Below are 22,359 nucleotides of genomic sequence, written 5' to 3'. Positions count from 1 at the left end.
AAGTGAACTTACTGGTGGATCAGAAAAGTGTGCATCTCAGGGATAAGTTCTGTTGTGAACACCAAAAATAGAATTTGGATTAAATTACAACGTTTATATGATTGGGATACTCAGATGTGTTTGTTTTATTGCTAGTACTGCAAGTATCCCATTACATTCATAACCCTAGCTTGCTAGCAACTGTGTAAAGGACAGTCCCTCTTGGACCTCAAAAAGTTTATAATTTAAATACACCAAAAAGATATGTGGAGCATGAGTGAAAAATAATACAGGAGCACTTTTCCATATCTGATCCTGTTAATATTCTTGGCAAGAGAAGGATTTGTGCTGTAACTGTTGCTCTTGATGTTTTAAGGTCTCTTTTGTCGCTCTTCATTGACGCATTGGCATGAAAGTTTCCCAATGAAGCTCGAATCATCCAAAGGGGAATCATTCAGGCAAACCCCCAGATTCCTGCTCCCCAGCATCCTAAATCACCCCTTTTCGTTTTTCTTGATGGATCAGAAAATGCAAAAAGAGTAGAAGGTTGTCCCTCCTCCTGCTATCAGCAATAAAAGATGCATTAGACACGTTCAGTCAAGGTTACCCTTCAGCTTTCAAGGTCAGGAAGCTGAAATGGTTCAGAGCTCTTGAACAGACTTTGTCAGCACAAAAGAATGTTAAGGACTCCTGCTTGCTGACAGATATTTATGGAGCTCCTGGAGCATTCAGCAGACGTTCATCATGTTGAGGGCGTACATAAATTAAAAAAGATACTACTTTTGTAGTAAAGTTAAAATAACAGCCATCACTTAAAGCTCAAATTAGAGAAGCAGAGCCAAAGCCTCTGTGAAGGAAGCATGAAGTGAAACAAAAGGTACAAATAATTAGGGCATGAGGATGCATGTGCTGATGTTGGGATCAGGACAGTAGGAGTGAAAGTTTGCATAGAGCCTTTTAATATATTTTGCAATGGAATGGAGTCATTTAGTTCTCTCAGTTTAGTGATTATTCTTTATGAATAGTGTTTACACAACTTGTGCGGAAACCCAAAAGGAAAACTAATTTTGATGCCTTTTGATATTTTTTTTCCACTTGGCAAATGTATTGATCAGTAATTCTGTATTTCTCATGAAAAACTCATTATTTATTTATGCAATGCTAGTACAGTGGGGCTGTCATGTTAGGAAATTGTGATGACACAGGGATAAATTTGTGGAATTTCTCTAGAAAACCATGGTTAATTTTTTGCATGTGATAAGAGGAACAGATATTTTGGAAGTACCAAATTTATATTTTCAGTTGGCTTTATCATAATAATATGTGGTTGTTTTCTGACTCAGTTTGAACTCGATAGGATGTACGCGTTTACTTACTTCCTCAAAGACAATTTCTTATGTGAGGTGTACTTAATGTCACATGTATTTTTGTTCTTTTCTCATAAAGTATGTGAGGATCTCTTTTTTTGTTTCTCTGGCACGTGTGTGTTTGCAGAAGGGCAATCGTCTTTGTGAACTTTGCTGTTAAAGTTAGATTAACAAGTGGTTGTGGACATTAAGCTTAGTGATGTTATAGGGAATGACTAGTGTTGACTAAGGGATACATTATGATGGAAGTTTCTACAGGTGTCTTCAACTGACTAAACAAAAATGTGACTCAAGTCAGTAAGTTGAAGAAGAAGGAAATTACAAAAACATATGGATAGAAAGGATAAAATAGTGTAATGGATGAATAAACGAATGATAATCTGAGTAAACAGATCTCATATTCCGGAAGACTGTTACTTGAAATTAATTTTTCGTATGTTTACATTTTAATTAATTTAACAAAATGTGAAAAGCTGTAAGTATAGCTGTTCAAGAAGATATTCTCTCCCCATCACCATAAAAGGACAGCAGGATTGCAAGGAACTTAGCAAGTTCTAAATTTGTTTAAAGAACTAGGGAAGATAACTAGAAGCTTCTGAAGTTCCTTTTCGGGGGCAGAGGGGAGCTTGTGGTGAATTGCACATTCCTAATTTCTTCAGTAGATGCTGCTGCTCGTATGGAAATTCAGGAGCAGTGCTATAGTTTAGACAGCTGTGAAAATTTGTCTGGATTATGTCAGAGACACTCATGCCTTGGGAGGAGTGTGAAGTCCAAAGGGTTTGAGTGTCATTCAAAGCTCTGATATGCTTTTCCTGAGTTACAAGTTCCTCTTTCACCTCTAAGGGAATCTTTCCCTCAGTTGAGTATCTGATAACTGCTTCCATGAAGCAGGCTGAATAAAGCCCACTGAGAAGACCAGCATATAGTATAAAGTGACACTTGCAAAACTACTTCTTTTGGTCTGTAATATCAGATAATGATACGGTTAAGTATTGGTTTACAGGTCACATTCACCATAATGAGAAATGATAAAAAGAAACCATAAAGAGAAATCTTTGGAGCTGCTAGGAGGGCATTCCTGCAGCATCTTGAAATGCCAGAAAATTATCACAGCGAAATTGCTGTTGCCAAAAGAAACTATTTTTCTTTACTGTAATTTTAAAAATATTTACTAGAAATCAATTGCACATGGAGAAAATAACATAAACAGTTAGTTCATCCTGTAGCCTTCTAGATAGACAGTTAAAACCTACTGAGAGTGATTTAACGCTAGGAAACATTGTATAATATCTTGTTTGCCAAGTAACACTGGATACCTGATCTCTTTCACAGTCCTAGAACTATTGTGATTTGCATCAAAGGAGTGGGATAACTTTTTAGTATTAAAAACTAAAAACGTGTCACACTTACATATATGTCAAACTATAAAAAATATGTAGGACGTTTACCTGAAGTTATGCTTCCCTTTTTGTCTTAACTCATCACTTTTACTGCTTGTTCACCTAACATGAAATCTTCTTGGAAGTTTTTGGGTTAAACTAACTTTCCACTGTTTTGCAGTCATCCAGCTCTTTGAAAGCATCTTATGAAGACTGGCTGCTGACATACGGCTTGAGTGTCTCTCCTTTTCACGTGCGATGGCAAACTGCTCTCTTCAACCGCCAGTTCTACAATTGGGGGCGATGGAAACCCAGATTTCTTTATCTATGGTATAAATTCTGGAAAATTTTTCTGTCACATACTGAGGTAGTATTTCTCTCTGTATCTGTGCCTTTTGGCCTTAAAAGTACAGTGGATAGACATGTTTTTTTCAATAGGTCAATAAAAAAGCCAGACAGGTATGGTTGCCGTAACTGTACTGTTCCAGGGTAAGTTTTTCTCCTTTGCCAAAAAATACGTAGCTCTAATATAGGTTGCATACTGTGATGCTATAAACACTAAATCTGTAAGCTGTGTTTTGCCTATAGTTTGAACTATATGTTATTCTTAAGCATATAGCTATTAGTGTGTAATAATGCATACAGACATAGACCTGAAAGCAGCTTCTCGTATCTCTGACCTATCCATCACTGTACACTGAGCTCTCCCTGATCATGAGAGTTTACAAGCTATTCAAAGATCGATCTCTCTGTTGTCAATCATTTTCCAGATGTTCCTTCACCTGCTAAGGCTTTATAGACTGCTGGTATGGGTAAATAAGCAGGGTGGTTATGTGAACGCTTCTGGACTGATTTAGAAAATTATTACTGAATTGCCTTCCTCGTGTTACTTTACACCCACTCTGAAAATAAAAATGAGTAAGGCTTGAATTTCTTTTCATTTCTCGTACTGTTTTCCTCAGTGAGATAGGAATGAAAATCTGCTTCATATTGGTTCCTCTACTATGTCATGTTTTTTTATCAGTTTGAAATAGTTCTGTATCAGTCACAATTTTTTAATATGCATGATTTATTACAGTGTAATGTTTTGACAAGTCTCCTTAATTAACATTACAAGTACATACTGCTTAAAATAAGTTTGCTAATTCCCAGTGAGCTTCATTAAGGATGGTAAAAGAACAATTATGCTATTATGAGAAGGAAAGGGACTGGTAGTGAGCTGAAGTGTTTTAGTCAGAAGATAAACTTTACCATATTCTCATTATTGGGTAGTGTAAAATAGTAATAATAATGACTAATAAAAATTCTCCACTTAGGTGGACTGATGCAAGTTGAAATGATTTTCAACACTGATTTTAATCAAAAATGAATTGATGAGAAGAAAAATCTGTTTAAAGTAATTGATTTTAATCTGATTTTGCATTTGTACCTTTTAGTTTTTCTTTTTTGAAGCAGGTTGAATCTCATTTAGTGTTCTTTAGCACTTTTTGTGGTTGGCCAGGAATATGCATGATTTATTGAATAAGGTTTTATAAATATATATACTACCCCATAATTTGATTCAGATTCCTAAATCTGCAATAGTATGGTGTAATGTTATGTTTTTATTCATAGCTAGTGGCAAGTTACATTTACTGGGTAACTGAATAAAATTCAGAATATATAAAAACAGCCTGAAAATTTTTGAAAACATATCAGGATGCGGTGGTGGATGTAAAACATTTATTAAACAGGGGAAATGGTGTATGTTATTAGTGAATTAATTAATTAGTTTCCTTTAGCTGATACTTTCCTACTGGATTGTTGATACACTAATGGTAGTAAACCAGGCGAGAGCAGAGTGACCAGGTAAGTTTTGCTCTATAAGTTTGGTGCGCTAAGTTAAAGCAGTTAAATGTCCCAAGAATATACCTTATCTTCTGGTTGCGTGTTGCTAAACTACTGGCTTTTCTCTGTAGGTTCAGCATAGGGATGGTGTTTGGTATAGTTGCCATGTTTGGATCTGTTATTCTTCTTGGAAAAACACTGATGCAAACACTGACACAGATGCTAACTGAGGCCCCCAAAGCCCAGAATGATCGTATGCTGCAAGTTGTGGTAAGTGTTCTCTCCTCAGGTCTTCATTTGAGAGCTGTGAACTGATCAGCTTCTTGATGGGGCACGGCAGCTAATGTGATACTTAAATCCTCCCATGCAAAAATAACCTAACTCCTGATACTCATTCGCATAAACATTTGCTGGCTTATTGTCAGCCTTAAAAATGGGAAGTGGAGGTAGTGTAGCAAAGAAGGGATGAAAAAAGGAAGGCAAACATGTGGAAGAGTTTATATTAAAAATTCTCAGGAGTGAAAAATAGCTAGTAATTTTGAAAGGCCGGAAATTATCACAGTACTAAGAATACCAGCTGTGCAATTTAGAGGCGCTGCTGATCTTGAAGTTTGCAAAATAAATCCATAATCCACAAGAAGAGAGGAGCTTGCTTTCCTTTATTATGATGCAGAACATCATCAGTGGAAAAGGAAGGAAATGTAAACAGCTTTGTGTGATAGCGGAAGGCAAAGATTCATCGGTAGGGAGATAGCGTATTTTTGGATCGCTCGAGATTCTCTGCCTAATTTGCAGTGTGAAATGGAGGTTCTTTTTCTGCCAGTATCAAGTTACAGGGTAATAACTGTTTATTGAATTGCCTCATGGATTTCTAATGCTGAACAATATATTGTGTGGTTTTAGGAAGGAATGTGTTTTACAGAATGGAGAGATTGCAAATATGGTCTTTTTTATCTCTTGCATCAAAAACCTAAGGCAGTACAAAGGAATTAACATTACCCTTAAAAGAGTTTTAACTTGCAAGAATTCTTAGCTAACCTCATTTCCTCAAGAATGTTGTCTGATCAGAATGTATGGTCATTTTTCAGAACACAGAAAGTCCTCTGAGATTGCTTTACCTTCTGCTGTGTACCTTAGAGCAGTGATGTCCCGTGATTTTCCTCTAATGTGGAACTTAGCTTTTCTAGTGTCAGAAGTTGGGGGTTATATATTGCCTCTACTCTGTTAACTGATAGGCCTTCCTGTAAGTGCTAAATTTACTGTGTACAGCTAGACTTAAATGTTGCCCAAGCACAGGAAGCCTGATAGTTAGCATGTACTATAAATCCAGTGCATTTCAAATAGTTTGGATTTGTTTCACACACGCAGAGTGACTACAGCAAGTGCAGTAGTATTGGCAAAAGCAGACAATGGGACCTGGGAGAGAACTGCTGGTACTGCCACTACAGTCACCTGGCCCACAAACTGCAGAATTATTTCCAGAAGCAGACAGGGGTGAACAGGCAGTCTTGGTTGTATGTCCGATAGAGCACAAGTTCAACGTGAGACTAAGAGTTTCTCATGTTCAGGCCAGCAGGGTCTTTCCTAAGCATGTATTATGTTTTGGAGTAAGAAAAGCCTCTCTTACCTCTTCATTTCTGAGATCATTGTATGGCTTTATCCCATTCTGTGACACCACAGAGAAGTGGTCATTTGCAATACACTGCTCTTTGGAGAAAATAACATAAATAAGGAGGGAAGAAAACTAAAGCTGACCCTGTGGTAAGTCATCTGATGTGAATTGAAACTATGAAAGCAGAAATCTTGGTTAATATCCACAATTTCAACGCGGAGTGGATTCCTCAGTAACTGCTAGCAGCATCATTGCATTCAAAGCAAGGCCAGACTGGTATTGAAGAAGGTATAATGTATATGGATAATGTAGTGCTATGTATGGGGATATGTTTACTTTTCCTAAGTTGACTTGTGGTTCTCTTTCTTTCCTACCTCATTCTTTCATTTTTGAATGGTCACATTGTGTAATTCTGCCTCTGAAGAGTTTCAGTATTCTTTTTGAGGGTAATGTACTAGCGTAAATTGACATAAGAAAGTTATGCAGATATGGTCGCAAAGACATAAAGAACAAGTGAGGGGAGCCTTCTCACTTAGATTTGTTACTCGTACATTTCATCATTATTTGAGTGCCTGGGGGAAGTACAGTTATGTTAAAGATGCAAAACTATTTTTTTTACTCTGCTTTAACCTGTGGCCTGAATCTCATTAGCCTTTAGCCTTTGGCTTTAAAGGGGAGGAGCAACGGTTCTGCTTACGTTATATTGAGCAAGGTTTTTGTACCCTTCCTCTTTTGTTCAGTCATGTACTTTATTTAAAACACCTATCTGTATGTAACTGAGTTGTTTTTCTTCAGCTGCCCCCTCTTGTGTTGGTTGCTTATTGACTAAAGTGGGAATTAGGCAGATCAGTTATTAGCAAAGGATCTTCTTTAACTAAAGGTATTTCCGAAAGGCCATAAAATATAAGATGACAATGCTTATTAATAAAATACAGTTCTTATTTTCAGGATTCATCAGGAAAGTTAGCTTCCTTTTTAGGTGAATTTTAAACTAACTTCTTTGATGTGAAGTCTGAAAGCGTTTAGTGCTATATTATAACATGCTATTGTCATTCATTGCTGTATTATAACATGCTATCTGCCCTCACCTGTACCCAGAACAGAGGGTCACTGCGAATGGTAGTTAACTGACTCATTAGTACCACAAGCTGATGCTGTAGTAATACCAGCAAGAGATGCTTAACAAATGAAGAATAGCTAACTTCATACAGTGAGGTACAATAGTTATGACAGTTAAGATAAATATCTTGATTATGGTCACACTCTGGATAGGATTTGTGAAATGATTCAGTTCAACACTAATGAAAACAATCTTCTGCAGGATTTCTTTTAACTAGGTTGTCTCACCAAGCTGCTTTAGAGTTCTGCCACATGGATAGTTGAATCCATGTAATTGAGGAATGGGTGGGATTTAATGAAGGTAGGATGAAATGGGATCTGCTCAATTGGATCTGCTGGTAGAAGAATAGTGGTCTGGAACTGCAGCCTTTGTGCCTCACCTGAGGTCAGCTTTAGAAAGCCTTATAGGCAGGTCAGGAACTTTAGCGCATCGCATCTCCTTTCTGTCACAATTCATGTCATGTTCACAGCAATGGTAACAGTTGTAGTGGAGTGCTCTTTGCCTCAAGTAGGAACAGCTTTGGAGCGGACAGGAGAGCTTTCTCATGATCATCAGCAGCAATGGCTTTACCTTCCTACTAAAGCGATGGCCGCTGAGAGGAGACAGGGACTAAGCAGCCCTCTATCAGGTGGAAAGAAGGGACGGTTTGTCATTTTCTCACTCGTGACTGGTTTGAAGCCTACCCAGCTAGTGCAGTGAGGGAGCTGGGGAATGGTGGGAATCCACAGAGACCAGAAATGTTAGGGGCCTAAGGTATTATGTCTTATGTAGATTAAAACTCTATCTGTATTTCAAATGAGTTTTTTTCGTCTTAAATTGCCGTATGTAGACTCACAAAACATCAAAAAATAGACTTTTTTATCTTTTAAATTTGGAGTGGTTTCATGATTTGAGACAGGGAAAGAGAAGTGTTTTAAGTGCGATGCAGCTTCTGTTGGAGGGTGGATCTCTCTAGCTACGTGGCTAGCTGTGGGAAATTGTAAACTAACGCTTACAGTTGCTGATCTGTCTTATTTGAGTTGAAGTCTGTGTCCGTTCTTATGAACTTATGGAGCTTAATATAGAGTAGTACTCATTCTGTCATGATTGTGGGGACTGAGTAAGGAAGGGAGAGGGGTTTTGGGGTCTAGAGCTTTTCAATCTTCAGTAAAAGATTATATATTCAGTATATTTTACAATATACTGAATAAATTGAGGGAAGAGGCACAATCTGATGGTGCTGTATGAGAATGGCCCGTGTTCTGTTGCTTGTTTGAAGCAACTGCGTGAGAACAGCAAGTTTAGAGGCAGCATGATTTGTCTTTGTACCTCTTGGTTTCCTAGTGTTTTGTTGTGTTTTGTTGTCATGCCCACACAAACAGGTGCCTGGTGTAAATTTGCCTGTCAGCCAGCTGACCTATTTCTTCTCTGCAATCCTCATCAGTGGTGTGATACATGAAGTCGGCCATGGGGTGGCAGCTATTCGGTAATACAAATTATTTTTCTCTCACTGTGTGTCAACAAAGCCTAATATTCCAGAGTGTTTAATTACAGGCAAATGTTGTTAGCATTTCATTGGTTTATCTGGAGAGTACATTTATTCTGTTTCTAACAGAAAACAGAAATTTTGTAGCTTTTTTAGACTAAGTTTGGGAGGATGTACAATTGAGGATAGAGTTTTAATGCACAGTCCCTGTTGTGCAGATCATGAGAAAGGACTTTTGCTTTGTAAATATACTGCATTGCATCAAATTTAAAACTATACTTCTTTTAAGCTATCTTATTTTCACTCAGGAGTTGCATTTCTGTAGCTGTAGTATTTGCGGAGGACCTGTGCACAATTGCACAGTGGTACTTTATAATAGATTTTAAATTAATTTTTTAAACACGGCTTGTAAAGTGGTATACCAACGGGCTGAAGCAATAACTCCATCAAATATGATTTACCCTTGTTAACTTCAGTGATATGTTAATTTTGATCACAGATGAGATTTTTAACGTTACTATTAACTGTGATGATTACTTCACAAAAAAGTTGTTTGCTATGTTTAGTCATTACTGTTAAATGAAACTCTAGCACAAGAGGGTTAAGTGGTGGTTACAGGGATGTGAACTTGATATTCAGGTGTCCTCCACGTTTCTCCTGGACATCATAGGCGTTATTTGTCCCAAGGGCACAAAGCCCTCAGTTGTTTTTATATATTTTCTTGAACATAGGAAGTCACGACTGTGTCTTAACTAGTTATTACCTTTTTTACAAACCTAGATGTTCTCAATTAAAGGAGGAGTTAGGGAATGTGTTTCAACAGTCTATGTATTTCAGCTTGTTTTCTCTAATACTCACTGGGATTATTTGGGGAGAATGAAACCCTTGCTCTTGATCATCCCACCACAGGAGGAGCCAACAAAATTTTATTTCTTCCTTTCCCCTTTACAATTGCCTTCATGTGCTGCTGGCTAACAGCAGAGATGGTGGAAATAACAATATGGCTTTTAACCAGAATTAATAATTTTAATAATTTTTTAACAGAATGAATAATTTTCACACCTTAGTGGTGTAATGCTGTGGGAGAATTTCATTATTCTGGCAAATCACTATGACTCCCTGAAATCTGCAACACGCTTTTTGAAAGTGCAATTCAAGATAGTGTTGGCTGTAAACTACAAAAGTTTAAAATATTTGAGCCAACGCTTATCCCAGAAAGGCATCTGTCACTTTATAGAGCTGCAGCACTTGAAATCAGCAATTGCTTTAACCATGGACTGGCTGATGGCAAGGGGGATACATTAGTTCTGTAATGTTCTAGATCCACTTTTTGATAGATGACAATCTATTTAAAGAATAGGCTACAAAGCCTTCTTCTCCTTCTGCTTGTACCTCCTACGCAAGTTATGAAATCATGTATAGGCATTAGAATGCCTTTTGTTAACTTTTAGTATGGGTAGATCTGATGAGTTAACTGCAGGGAATGAATGTATTGTTTCATTCTGATTCATTTCATATAATATTCTATCTTTTTTTACTGTATATGCACTTCATTCTTGCAGCTAGGATTATATGAAAAGTGAATAAATAAAATAGTATGCCCAGTATACTGTCACAGAAAACATATGGGATTAACTGATCCATGCCTGGTTTGCAGTAATCAACTTGCAATACGATTGTAATGCCTCTATAAGTCTCTTATGAAATGTCTAGCTGTATAAAACCTTTCTGTAGTTATTCAAAAAAGTGCCCTTTAAAAGCACTTACAAAAACTCTGAAAGTGATATGTATCCTATCTGTGTGACAATATCAGCTACTAATATCTTTAAATAGCATTTGTCCTTCAACCCTATTGAATTTTTCTTGTTTTCTTTTTCCTCAGATGACATTTCCCTCATTTTTGTTAGTTTATAAATTACTTTAAAGTTCCTTAAGGACAAAGAGAGAAATGATAAACCCAGGCGATGTATAGGTGTTTCTAGAAAGAAAAGCTGTTACTTTTTCCAGATAATTTTTGAGAGAGTAGTTTGAAATCGAGTCCTAAATGCTGCCATTTTTTACTTAAAAACAAAACAAAACAAAAAGCAAAATACTGCAAGCAGTTCATTTGAAGGTAGATTCTAAAGTATTTTATGTGTTACTCTTACCAGGAGTCAGAAAATAAATTGAAGTCATCCTTTGTTTTTTACCAGTCTTGCAAATGTGTGTTACTTAAAAGTGGCAATTACTGCAGGAAGCATCCTTTAGTTTAATTATCTTTTAATCTTTTCTATTATGAAAAAATAAATTACATAGGTATAATTTTAGTTATTCTAGTAGTCAAAAATATCTATTGTGCAGAATCACTCATTTTTTTCAGTTTGTTTGTTTGCAGTAGCACTACTTCTTTTTTTGTTTGTTTATTTGTTTTTTTTTAAGAGAACAAGTACGACTTAATGGATTTGGGATTTTTATCTTCATTGTCTATCCTGGAGCATTTGTTGACCTCTTCACAACTCACTTGCAACTTATATCTCCCGTCCAGCAATTAAGGATATTTTGTGCAGGTAATAGTTTGTGCTCTTTTATTAAATCTTCACTTAGCACAGTTATTAATTTTACCTGAATTTGTTAATGTGAGAATGTCCTCTGCAGATCTGACTTTTTTTTTTTCCTGAACAAATTTGTACATCCAAAATAACAGCTCTCAAGCGGGCATCATCTGCAATCCTTGATAGAGGATTGAAGGTTTTAAATGAAGTAGCATAAAAGTGTCTCTTTACTTGAAGTGATCCTTCTGTTCTGAACCTGAACTGTGTTGTCAGTGATGTCAGAAAATCTTTTGATTGCTACTGTCCATATTGTGCTGTTTTCTGGGGAAGAGACTTTAGTTTCTAGGAGCTTGAATGAGTACCAGTTTTCTTCAATGAAAAATGTTGCTATATCCTAGATCTGGTTCAGAATAGTTGTGCATAAGAAGTTTCACTTGTGTGATTGGAGAAGGAATGTGGTTTCTGTCTTTCCTCTCCCAGTAGAATATGCTCTTTACACCTGCCCTTGTGCAGAAGTTCTTCTATCTTTTTTCGATATTTCGTGTCCTAATTAATAAAACCTTGGAGCATGCAAGCTGGAAAATACTCAGCCAGAAGACCGGTGGAATGAAAACATGACTAGCTTTCATAGGTGAACAGTCTTAAGCAATTCACTTCCAATTTCTGCAACAGGTGCAATCTATTACATAATTTTCAGTAGTAGTTTCAGGAAAGTGAAAGTTATATTATTATACAGGTCACTGTGTTTTGATGTTGCTGTGTGGGGGAAATAAAGGCTAAAACACAAACATCCAAGGAAGATCACAGCTTATGGTTCCAAATAACCTCCAAATGGTTTTGATTTGATGCTTTGTTTACCGAATAGAAGACCCTGGCTACTGCGAAGTAGAACCCTTCCACTGCTGCTGTGGAAAGTTAGACTCAGACTGTGTTATGCTTCCTAAACTGCTTGTATTATTGATTTCTGGAGAAAGTAGTGGTTCCCAACCTATTGAAATAAAGATAGAGAAGCTAGCGTTTTGGTTTAGTTCTTGATACTGGTGGTTTTCTACTGCAGGGGAGAATAGGACAGCAGCCTGCCTGTTGCACTGCTTACATGCTCACGTTCTTTTCTGAGTATTGTAACTGTAAATTATTACAAAGGCGATTTTAGGCAGGGGATACAGAAGCATTTAGCAAAGCATATTTTCAAGCTTTTGTAAATCGGGTAAATGATAATAAATGCTAAGTAAATAAAGATAATTCATATTCCAAATACCTTAAGCCAAAATCATTCACTGAAATAGACTTTTATGAAGCCCTGTTTTTCAAATTAATCAATTTCCATTTCCAGCTAGCACAAACAGATCTAGAAGAGAAGAAATACCACTTTTCAAAAAGGGCTGCTTACATATATTCCTGCAATTATGTAGAAAAATCAGACTGTAAGCTATAATAGAAAATAATTGCTTGCATATTTTTGATGAGAAGAAAATGCCTATAATAATTCTTAGTAAACCTGAAATAGGGGGATACAAAGTAGTTAACTGAGGGATGTTGCAGGTTAAATATAACAAATATCTGCACTTTTATACAGCTGATGATGTGTATGTTTTAAAACTAGGCTGTTTGATGATGGTAGTGTGATGTGCAGTGAACTTTACTCGTTTTTTCTTAATTATCAGAGCAATCGAATGAACCTGTTCTCAGTGTTCTGAAGATCTGAATTTATAGATCTGAATTTATAGAAACATGCTTTCAGATTTTTGTGTAGTAGCTGAGTAAGTAGAGAACTACACTGAATTTTGCCTCTGTAGTCCACCTATTCTCTGAAGAGTGAAGAGTATATGTGTTGTACAGCAGATGGCATCATGAGTTCAAGAATAGTGAATGAGCATTCTTCTAAGACCAGTGATATTTTTAGCACTAACTTCATGCTTAATAGATAAAAGGTGCTCCTGTGCAGTGCATAAAATTAGTTCAAATTGTTGTATTATTTTGGGAGACCCTTTGTAATGCTATTTATTTTAACAGAAAAGGGAGTTAAAGATTTTTAAGATGTTGTTATAAGGTGTTGTAAGGGTTGTGTGAAGTGTGTCTTTTTAAATATAAAGAATGGGGTATCCAAGGATGACACTGTTTTAGCAAAATGGAATTGATTGAATACGTAATAGAGTGCCTCTACAGGTGTTCTCATTTACAGGCTGTTTTTTTTTTTTTCCTATGGATCACCTGGGATGGATTTGATGCCTCTCTATTTTAAATTTCTCTACCGTATTCCACACAATGAACTGTAAAGATTACAGTATTAAGGCCCATGTTTTCCAGCTATTTGAAAGTACTCCTTGTCATCCTCCAGCAGTTCCATCAACTTTCCTTTTTTTTTAGTATTTTTTTTTAGTTTTTATCCAGTTTACTCTTTCTAGTAGCCACACAGTTAGAGTGTAATTTTAGTTCTATCTTAGATTTTTATCCTTTGTTAAGCTGGAAAAAAATAAAGTTTATTTTTAAGTTAAAAAGGTTTTTAAAAATTAAGTTAAAATATTTACCTAATACCTCAATATTTGTTGTGCTTTTGTTTGTGTGTGTGTGTGTGTGTGTGTGTGTTAGAGAGAGAGAGAGAAGAAGAGATTTTAATGCTGAAACGCTATATTTATCTGATTGTCTTTCAAAGAGATACAATTAAAAACTTGCAGAAAGAGATATCACTTTAAAAAAGAGCTGAGTGGAAATGGCAACAGACTCTTAATTAGAATACTCCAAAAATGTTTCTCATTTCTACAGCATCCGAAACCTTGTAGAAGAAGAAAAATATTTTAAAAGACCTAGTGACATATGGGAACAGCCAGGGGAAATAAGAGTCTGTCATATATTATGATAGTTATGTCGTATACAGTGCAAGAAGAATAGGTTTAAAATATTTTAAAGTACATTTACTTTATAATGTCTGCTAAATCTACTGTAAATATGGAATCAAATCAGATCCTTCTTAACAAGGTGAAGCACTGTAAAAAGGAAATCTTCAATATTGGAGTCTTCAGTATTGGAAAGTTTTCCAACATTGGTCATACAAAATGTTTGTCCAAGAACACAAATATAATGATTAAAAAAATCTGTATAAGAAGGTGTTGAAGGAAGCCAAGTATGTCTTGTGACAGGTTGTTTTTGTGCTATAAGGATTAGAGTTGCAAACGTTGCCAAAAATAATGAGTTAGGAAGTGGTGATTGCACAACATGGTGTCTTGAAGTGGTTTTTAGGTCCATATTTTAATCATGATTGTAGAAGAAGCTCTTTTTCTAATGTTGTTTGCCACATGTACATGAATTCTCATTTTAAAAGGATTGATCCAATGTAGATAACCATGGAAAAGACTCAGTTGCAACTAAGTTTAGTACATCTTGCTGGCTAAAAGCATATAGTAGTTCATATTCATATTAAAGTTCATTTATTAAAATTTCTTAAATTCAGCATTTTATTGTGCTGAAAAGTGACAAATGATACATTTCTTTTCACTGGGTTTTTTAATGTTTGTAATTTATGACAACTTTTTGAATAGAAACTGTAATTTAACAGTAGATTCAGAACACCAGTGTTTTACATATGGATACTCTGCCCAGTATGTACTTGTATCAGTAATGATGTGATGAAAAATCAGTATGATAGAATAACACCTTAAAAATGGACCTACAGCTTGCCTGTATTTTCCAGTAGTGTAATGCTCAGGAGTTTGGAGGATTCTCTAAAGCTGCCGACCCTACAAGTGAAATCAAAGAGTTCACTTAAGCGTGTAAAGTAATACACATATTCTTCTTTCATGCCTGTATTCATAAATTAACCTTTCAATGATTCTTACAGTAATTATTTCAGGAAGATTAATTAAAAGGTAAGTGTAATATCTTGCATTTCAAAAAATACCTTTTTTGTAATTACTATTAGTGTTTATTCAGAAACTTTTTGTATTTCTTTTTTTAGGAGTGTGGCATAACTTTGTTCTTGGTGTTGCAAGTCTCATGGTTTTGTTTCTGCTACCAGTCATTCTTTTCCCTTTCTATTACACGGGTGTTGGGGCACTTGTCACGGAAGTCACAGAGGTAGGAAAAGATCTTGAATGATTTCGTATTATGTGCTTTGTGACCAGAATTGTACCAATGTCTGTTATTATCACAAGTAAGTTTGATCTTTGCAGCACTCTGCAAAATCCAATACATTGTGCTTTTTGTCTGCTTAAAATCTGCCTCTCTGGCTAATGGTTCTTAATATTAGTAAATGAATAAACATGATATGAATAATTATAGACTATTCAGCATACTATAAAACTGTTTAGCCATACTATAAAACTGTTTAGCCATTTGAGATGAATTTGCAGGCTTATTTCTGTTTATTTTACACATTTTTTGTCAGTACTGGGACCAAGGAAATCTACCTGAAACTATATCATTGCTCTAGATATTGCTGTCTGTTTTTAATGTTAGAAATTATTTTGAGCTGATTTCCTTGCTTATTTGGTCAGTAGAAGCTGGAAGCAGAGAAAGGGTAGAATGCTGAGTTTCTGGAAAGCACTGGTTTTTCTGACTTAATCAAATATAGCATGATTGAAGAGCAGAGCTGGGAGAATTCAGTCCTCCTTGGATTAAAAAAATGAACTGATATAACGCAGGAGGAGAATGACATTTATTGTGCTTTCTACCTACAGAAGTACAGGTATACCTTGCTTTGCTGGAAGATTTAGGGTATTAATTTAAGCTTCTTGAACTTAAAATTATAGGAAAAAACACAACATTAACTGGTATGAAAATAATTGCTCAAATTTAAAAAGGTCCCCTTGATCACTTGGAGACTTGGCTTTTTTTTTTTATACTAAGTTGTTCTTCATGGAGAATGTTGTTTTTGTAACGTTTTACTTTAAGTTAAAATAATCACTTCTATTAAAGCCTGAGATTTTCTGTTTCTGCAAAAATAATTTCTCAGCCTAAACATTTCATGGAGGTTCAGCAGAACTGTAAACGAATACTTGTAGTTTTAACAATAATAACATGACTGACATCACTTTTTCTTCTCAGGACTCTCCTGCCAATGGACCAAGAGGTCTTTTTGTGGGAGATCTTGTCACTAGCCTACAAGACTGCTCAGTTTACAGTGTGGAAGACTGGAATTCCTGTCTAGGAGACATTTCACAGAAGTCACAGATTGGCTACTGTATAAATGCAGCAACCCTACAGCAATTAAGTTTTCCAGCTAGAGGTATGACTATAGGTGCTCTCTTCATTATTTTAGATTGTAATTTTATCATATATCTTGAAGACTCTTTTGGATTGAGGATTTGTTAGTGGGACAGCTTTTTGGTAAGTCAAACCTGCTGTCCTGTCTTAAGCAATGACAGTATGCCATTCCTTTGTGTGGAATGCTCTAGGGAAGGCGAGAAAGAGAAAAGGTGAATTTCTCTTGTCTTCCTGTTGTGCTATATGAATATACTGTATGGTCTGAATAATGAAATTTACCTCTCCAGGATACTGCATAATTTGGTTATTACCAGTAATACAATTGTCTCCTATATTTTTTTTGTTCAGTTATATGGATCAGCTCAGTGATCCTTTGCAGATATAAATCCCACATATTGCCTTATTGCTCTGATCTGTGTGACATTACAAATTATGTGGCTTAAGTTAATGATGTGCTTTATTATGGCCACTTCTAATCTGTTTCACTATACAGGTTTTATGCTTCATTTGCTTCTCCAGGCTTGCAGTGTCTGTGCCTATAAACTTAGTTCTATCTGGATTTCACATACTTATTCTAGAATCGAGTTTATTTCCTTCTGTTCATTTATACATTAGATTGCTTGTTGCCCCGAGAAACAAAAAAATAGAAACTGAACTAAGCTAGAACAATAAAAAAAAATTAAGTAGAACAGAAATAAACAGTCAAATTAAATTGGCTGAATGTCTTGTGACATGCCCTAAAGCACTCTAGAGTTTGGTTCATGCAAGCATCCGTGGAGACTGAATTCCAAAGGTAAGAGGCTGCAGCTAAGCAAAACCTATTTAATGCTATTCAGAGCTTTAGAACTGTCAATGAAATTTTTTTCCATCTCACTAAGAGTAAAGAGGAGGTCAGGCAGCTTGAGTACCCATGTTTTTTGATGCATTATCGTTCTTATGCGACACTGAAAAGATACCTTTTTGATTTTTTTCATATGTAAGGAGGGTAATCTTACAGCTGGAACTAAGATAAATATTTAAACAGAAAACTAGAGGAGCATGGGTAAGATCCTGGCATTTAGATATCTAATAGTTTGGATTATCTTCTGAAGATGAGGGGCAACTTTGGCACATGTTCTCAGCTGGGCTGGGACAGCAAGTGAGAACCAGTTCCTAGATCCTAAAAGATTTATGTGCTGAGATTCTGTTGCCCTCAGAAATGCAATTGTAGAGTCATGGATAATAAAACTGCATATTCTGCAGCAGAACCAGTTCTATTTAGATGGAAATGCTAGAGACTTAATATTGCTTCTCAGCTTGGTTGCTGTGTTGCGTTAGCAGCCCATTGTCCCATTGCTGCTTTCTAATCAGACCAGACTGTCTGCATTTCCGAACTACAAACCTCCAGCAGTGAGAAATATTGCTCTGAAAATGAACTCTGTTCAGTCTCAGCAGCTGTCATTTGTCAAAATCTTGACAGTTCACAATTAGACGTAAATACAGAGTATCAATAAAAATGTGTATAGCAAATGGACTCCATCTACTTGACCATAAAACAAACAGAGAATAAACTATTTAAGATAAGTATGAAGCTAGACTGAAAACAATGCCCCAAAGAGCTTCCTGACATTTAGGAAAAAAAAGGACAAGAGTTTTCAATGTAGTTTATAAGGAAACTAATTTCTAATTTTATGGTCATTCACTGTTTGGAAATATATATGGTTGCTTAGCCTCAGGGTACTTGAAACAAAAGATTGTAAGCTTCGGGCATAAAGCTCCCTATTAATGGACTGCAAAGTATGAAGAGATAAATAGGCAACCAGTATCTCAGCCCTGATCTCCCTGAGGGAGGCAATGCAATGCTGCTGCAACACAGATTTTTATGGTGACATTCTTTTGTGGTTTTTTTTTAAACTTTTTGTTGTGGTTAGTGAAATTTGATTCCGCTAAAGAGTATCCATACAAAGATTCTGTACCACGTTACAGCTAAATCAATTTTAAAATATCATTTATCCACTGCTGTAGCTTTGAAGACTTGGCAAGCTTTCAAAGCCTGAATCTCATAAAAGCTTTTCACATTTTAGACAGGACGTTTTGAGCTTTGGTCATTTCCACAGTCAGCTGCTGTAATCAGTACAGCAGCAGGTAACAAATTTCTATGCTAGCAGTTAATTCTAGCTAGATGCAACAGATAACAGTATTCTTTTAACTCATAATGCTCAGTACGTTGTAGTAGTAGGTCCCTAGGCTCTGAAGGATATTTTTTAAGATGAAAAAATGAGTATGTGAGAGAGATGATTGAAATCAGGTGACATTCTTAAAATGGTGGAAACTTGTTTTCAGCTGTGACTGAACCACAACCAGGCTTTGTGAAGTACTGTAATTCCTGAAGGCTACAGTATGACTGTTTTGTTTTATTCAGAAAATTTTATTTCTTTTCAGGAAGTTAGTGTAACTCTTGCTCTATGTTCTTTAGTCTATAGAAGACTCGATGGCACAGTTGAATGTTGTAGTAACAACAGCCTCACAGACATTTGCTTTTCATACAGCAATAACTTGGACAGCCACTTGGTAAGTTACTTAAGCTGATAATTCGGTTTGGTAAATCTAAAATTGTTAAAATGAAACTAGTAATGTTTACCAACATCATGCAGCATACTTAAGTGTTTAAGAATACCTAAAGTTTGTAATAAAGGTGTATGAATATATTACAGCTAAGAAAAACAAAATTTTGGTTATGATTTTTTTCCCATGCTCAAACAAGGAATCTGTGGAAGATCCAGAAGAGATCTTACACCCCTGATTCCTTTAGGCAGAAAGATATTCCCTCTCCTTTTTCTCTCTCATTTCCACCATCTTCACTTTGAACACAGAGTATTTGAGAGTAAAAACAAAAGCAACTTTTGAGAACAAGGCAAATTCCTTATTTTGGAGCTCCAGTCTTTAACAGTACTGAGCACCCCCAGCAAAGCAAAGCACCAGACTACCTGTTCAGTTATCTTATCTGACGTCAGTAGAGCTGCTCTGTAGCTTACAATAAAAGCATTCAATAAAAGGTCCTAAAGATTGCCAAATTTCTCAAAATCAGGCCTCTGTTTGATTCCTTTTTTCATCACACTAATTTTCTTGTAGCTTGTGGAAATATATAGCTTCTTGGTTCGATTTTGCATTAGTCCCTTTAAAACACAGGAATGTTTGTTAAAAATAAGTTATATCTGCATTGTCAGCAATGGAATATTTCTAACAGTTCTCTTTACAAGAAGAAAGAGCACAAGTAACAATTGTGTAAACTTCTCTACACATGCTAGTTTGTTACTGTTCCGACCTGGAGTGATAGATATCTCCAGAAGCAGAAAATAAGTCCGTTCCTACATCTGCTGTGTTTACAATTTCTCTGATGTTAAACTTTCCACTCCAGTATGTTTTTGTGGTATCTGGTTACTAAGAATTGGGCACAGACCAACAGCTCATTTGGAATGTGACAGTGCCTGGTAACATCCTTGAGTTCAGCAAGATTTGATAAATTACTACCTCACAGAGCTTTGGCGTTCTTGAGCTCATAGCTACTGCTTAGAGCAGGAAGAAATAAAAGCATCTAAAAGCCTGTGACCTTCAAGACTTTGAGCAGTTATTTTAAATATTCTTTGCAGTGCTATGCAGCAGTATTTGAAAACATCTAAATGCCTTCTCCCCCTAATTACAATACAAAGAACTGGTATTGAGGTTAATAGAGAGCGACTGATGCACATGCATCTGTAGAGAGGAATGGCCGTCACTATCAGGCTAACAAGCAAGGGCATCCTCTTTTTTCCTAAGGCAAACTGTAGATGAAGACTTTCTTGTTTGTGTTGAAGAACAAAAGGAGAATTTCCACAAAGCTTTTTCAAGAGACGTGAGAAAAAAACCAAATTCCTGTTTCTTTCTGCTGTGCTCTTTTTGGCCTGCTTTTGAGGAGCAGGAGAGATCAGTTCTTTCAGACTGCAGAGTGAAGGATGTAACAAATCTAAATGCCTTTAGATTTGATAATCATTTTAAATGCTCTTTGTAGTATTCCTGTCTGCCAGCACGAAAAGTTATTGAGGCCAGCCAAGTTTGTCGAACCAACATGGACTGCCAGAAGGACTTTGTTCCGAGCTTGTGTGTGATTCCTTCTTTAGAGAACCAAACAAGGCTAATCAGGGTAAAACATCCACCTCATATTGACATGCTGTTTGTAGGACACCCCATGCATCTCCAGTACACAGGTTTGTATTACTTATTTAAAAATTATAAGAAAAAATGAATTTGAATATACTTTACTTTGGCTGGCTGTTTGAACAAGGTCTTGGAGCACTTGTCAGTTAACTTGTTTAAAATGGAATCCATTTCTTGTTATAGCCAGCAGAGAGATATGGACTACTCAGGAAAAAAGTAAATAAAATGTGCCTAAAATGAAATGTGCGCTGCGCAATAAGTTATAAAGGTAACAGAACCATATGTGATATGAGATAGTTGTTTATTCAGAAAAGGATGAAAGGGCTATTTCTATAAAAGATTTTATTCAGTCTAGTCATGGGAACCAGACACCTTATTTTGCAAACATGTAAACTTTTCAAAACACTATTGTAAAAGCTCTGTGGTGTCTTGCTCCAATACCTTGCCTGGCATGTTAGCAGGACTGCTTAAGTCATGCCCAGTATCTATTACAAATTCCCATGACTGCTGAGCCACAAGTATAATCACACCATAGTTTTCTTCTTGATTGTTTTTTTATTAATTTGTTTAATTTGAGTGCCTTAAATTAAATAGCATATAATAGCTTAGTTCCTTAATTTGAAATGGATTGCAGCTATTCTTTAGGCGACCATATCTCCTTGAGCCAGGTATACAAGGAAAAAGTAATTCTGCTCTTGGAGCAAGTCTGCAAAGTCTGCATCTCTACTTAGGGCAGGGTAAAAATGAGGTCGATCCTAGCTTCAGGTAGGCTTAGAAAAGTATTAAGTATTAAACTATTGTGCCTTTGAGTGAGGAAAGTAAGGGAGGCGTCATGCCTCCAAAGAGTATCTGTGAATCACAGTACCTGCCAGAACTACTTCAGAAGTTCCTCACAGACAAGTATACCTAGCAGGGAGAGTTTTTAAATACATTTTGAAGTATCTCCTTAGCAAGCCAACAGGCTCTTCTAAATAAGCAATGGACTTAGGTACAACAGAGCTGGAGAAACAGTGATGAAATCTGGTTGTATAAGTACATTAGCATTCTTACATAAACATATTTTTTGTTAATCTGTCAGTCTTTTTGTGCTAGGCATGTTTTGATACTCCTTTTAAAAAAAAGTATTTATTTATTTTTACTTTTTTTGTAATATACCCTCATTTAAGCCCACAATACGATCTCTTCACTTCTGCTCTCTTACCATTTAGGAAGAAAAGCACTGTTCTAGTTGATACTAAAAGACAATTCTGTATTTGCTGACAAATCTCTAAGAATAATATTTGATAATTATTTTAAGTTCCCTTGCCTCGCTCTCTAGTTTAACAACATAGACTGTCGGTACTCTAGAACAATTGGTATGGTTCTCTTTTCCAATATGTTGGGGCAATGGAGTTCTCCTTTTAGTAGGAGTTTAGCTCCTACTAAACTGTAGTTCTGCAAGACAGCCTAACCTGACAGGCTTTCAGAGATCATCAAAGAACGTTACTGCATTCATCTGAAGAGGTAGCTCTACTTTAAGAAGTCACTGTGTGAAAATACAACTTACACTGTGTATACAGGAGTATAATTTTACAATGATTTACTCTACCCTGGGAATTGCTGACTTCATTACAAACTTTACTGCAAACTCGAGCTATGCTCTATGTTCCCCTTGGAAAAATGCCAGAGAGAAAATTATAGGATCCTGCCTTAGGTAGAAGGTATTTG

The 22,359-nt window shown here is 36.1% G+C and overlaps 1 protein-coding gene across 2 annotated transcripts in view; it reads left to right on the top strand.

Moving 5' to 3' along the window:
- Window positions 1-22,359, top strand: part of MBTPS2 (membrane bound transcription factor peptidase, site 2) — a 35,843-nt gene that overhangs the window by 2,313 nt on the left and 11,171 nt on the right. For both annotated transcript variants that reach the window (XM_068917959.1, XM_068917967.1), the window contains exons 2-9: window positions 2,907-3,055; window positions 4,684-4,822; window positions 8,646-8,749; window positions 11,168-11,295; window positions 15,233-15,351; window positions 16,321-16,501; window positions 18,935-19,029; window positions 20,507-20,702. In XM_068917959.1, the coding sequence (XP_068774060.1) occupies window positions 2,907-3,055; window positions 4,684-4,822; window positions 8,646-8,749; window positions 11,168-11,295; window positions 15,233-15,351; window positions 16,321-16,501; window positions 18,935-19,029; window positions 20,507-20,702 (1,111 nt within the window). The remainder of the gene's footprint in view (window positions 1-2,906; window positions 3,056-4,683; window positions 4,823-8,645; window positions 8,750-11,167; window positions 11,296-15,232; window positions 15,352-16,320; window positions 16,502-18,934; window positions 19,030-20,506; window positions 20,703-22,359) is intronic.

This window comes from Struthio camelus, chromosome 1 (genome assembly GCF_040807025.1).
Source record: "Struthio camelus isolate bStrCam1 chromosome 1, bStrCam1.hap1, whole genome shotgun sequence".
NCBI classification, from domain to species: Eukaryota; Metazoa; Chordata; class Aves; order Struthioniformes; family Struthionidae; genus Struthio; species Struthio camelus.
The sequence above is the reverse complement of the archived record's forward strand: the minus strand, read 5'-3'. Positions and strand labels throughout refer to the sequence as shown.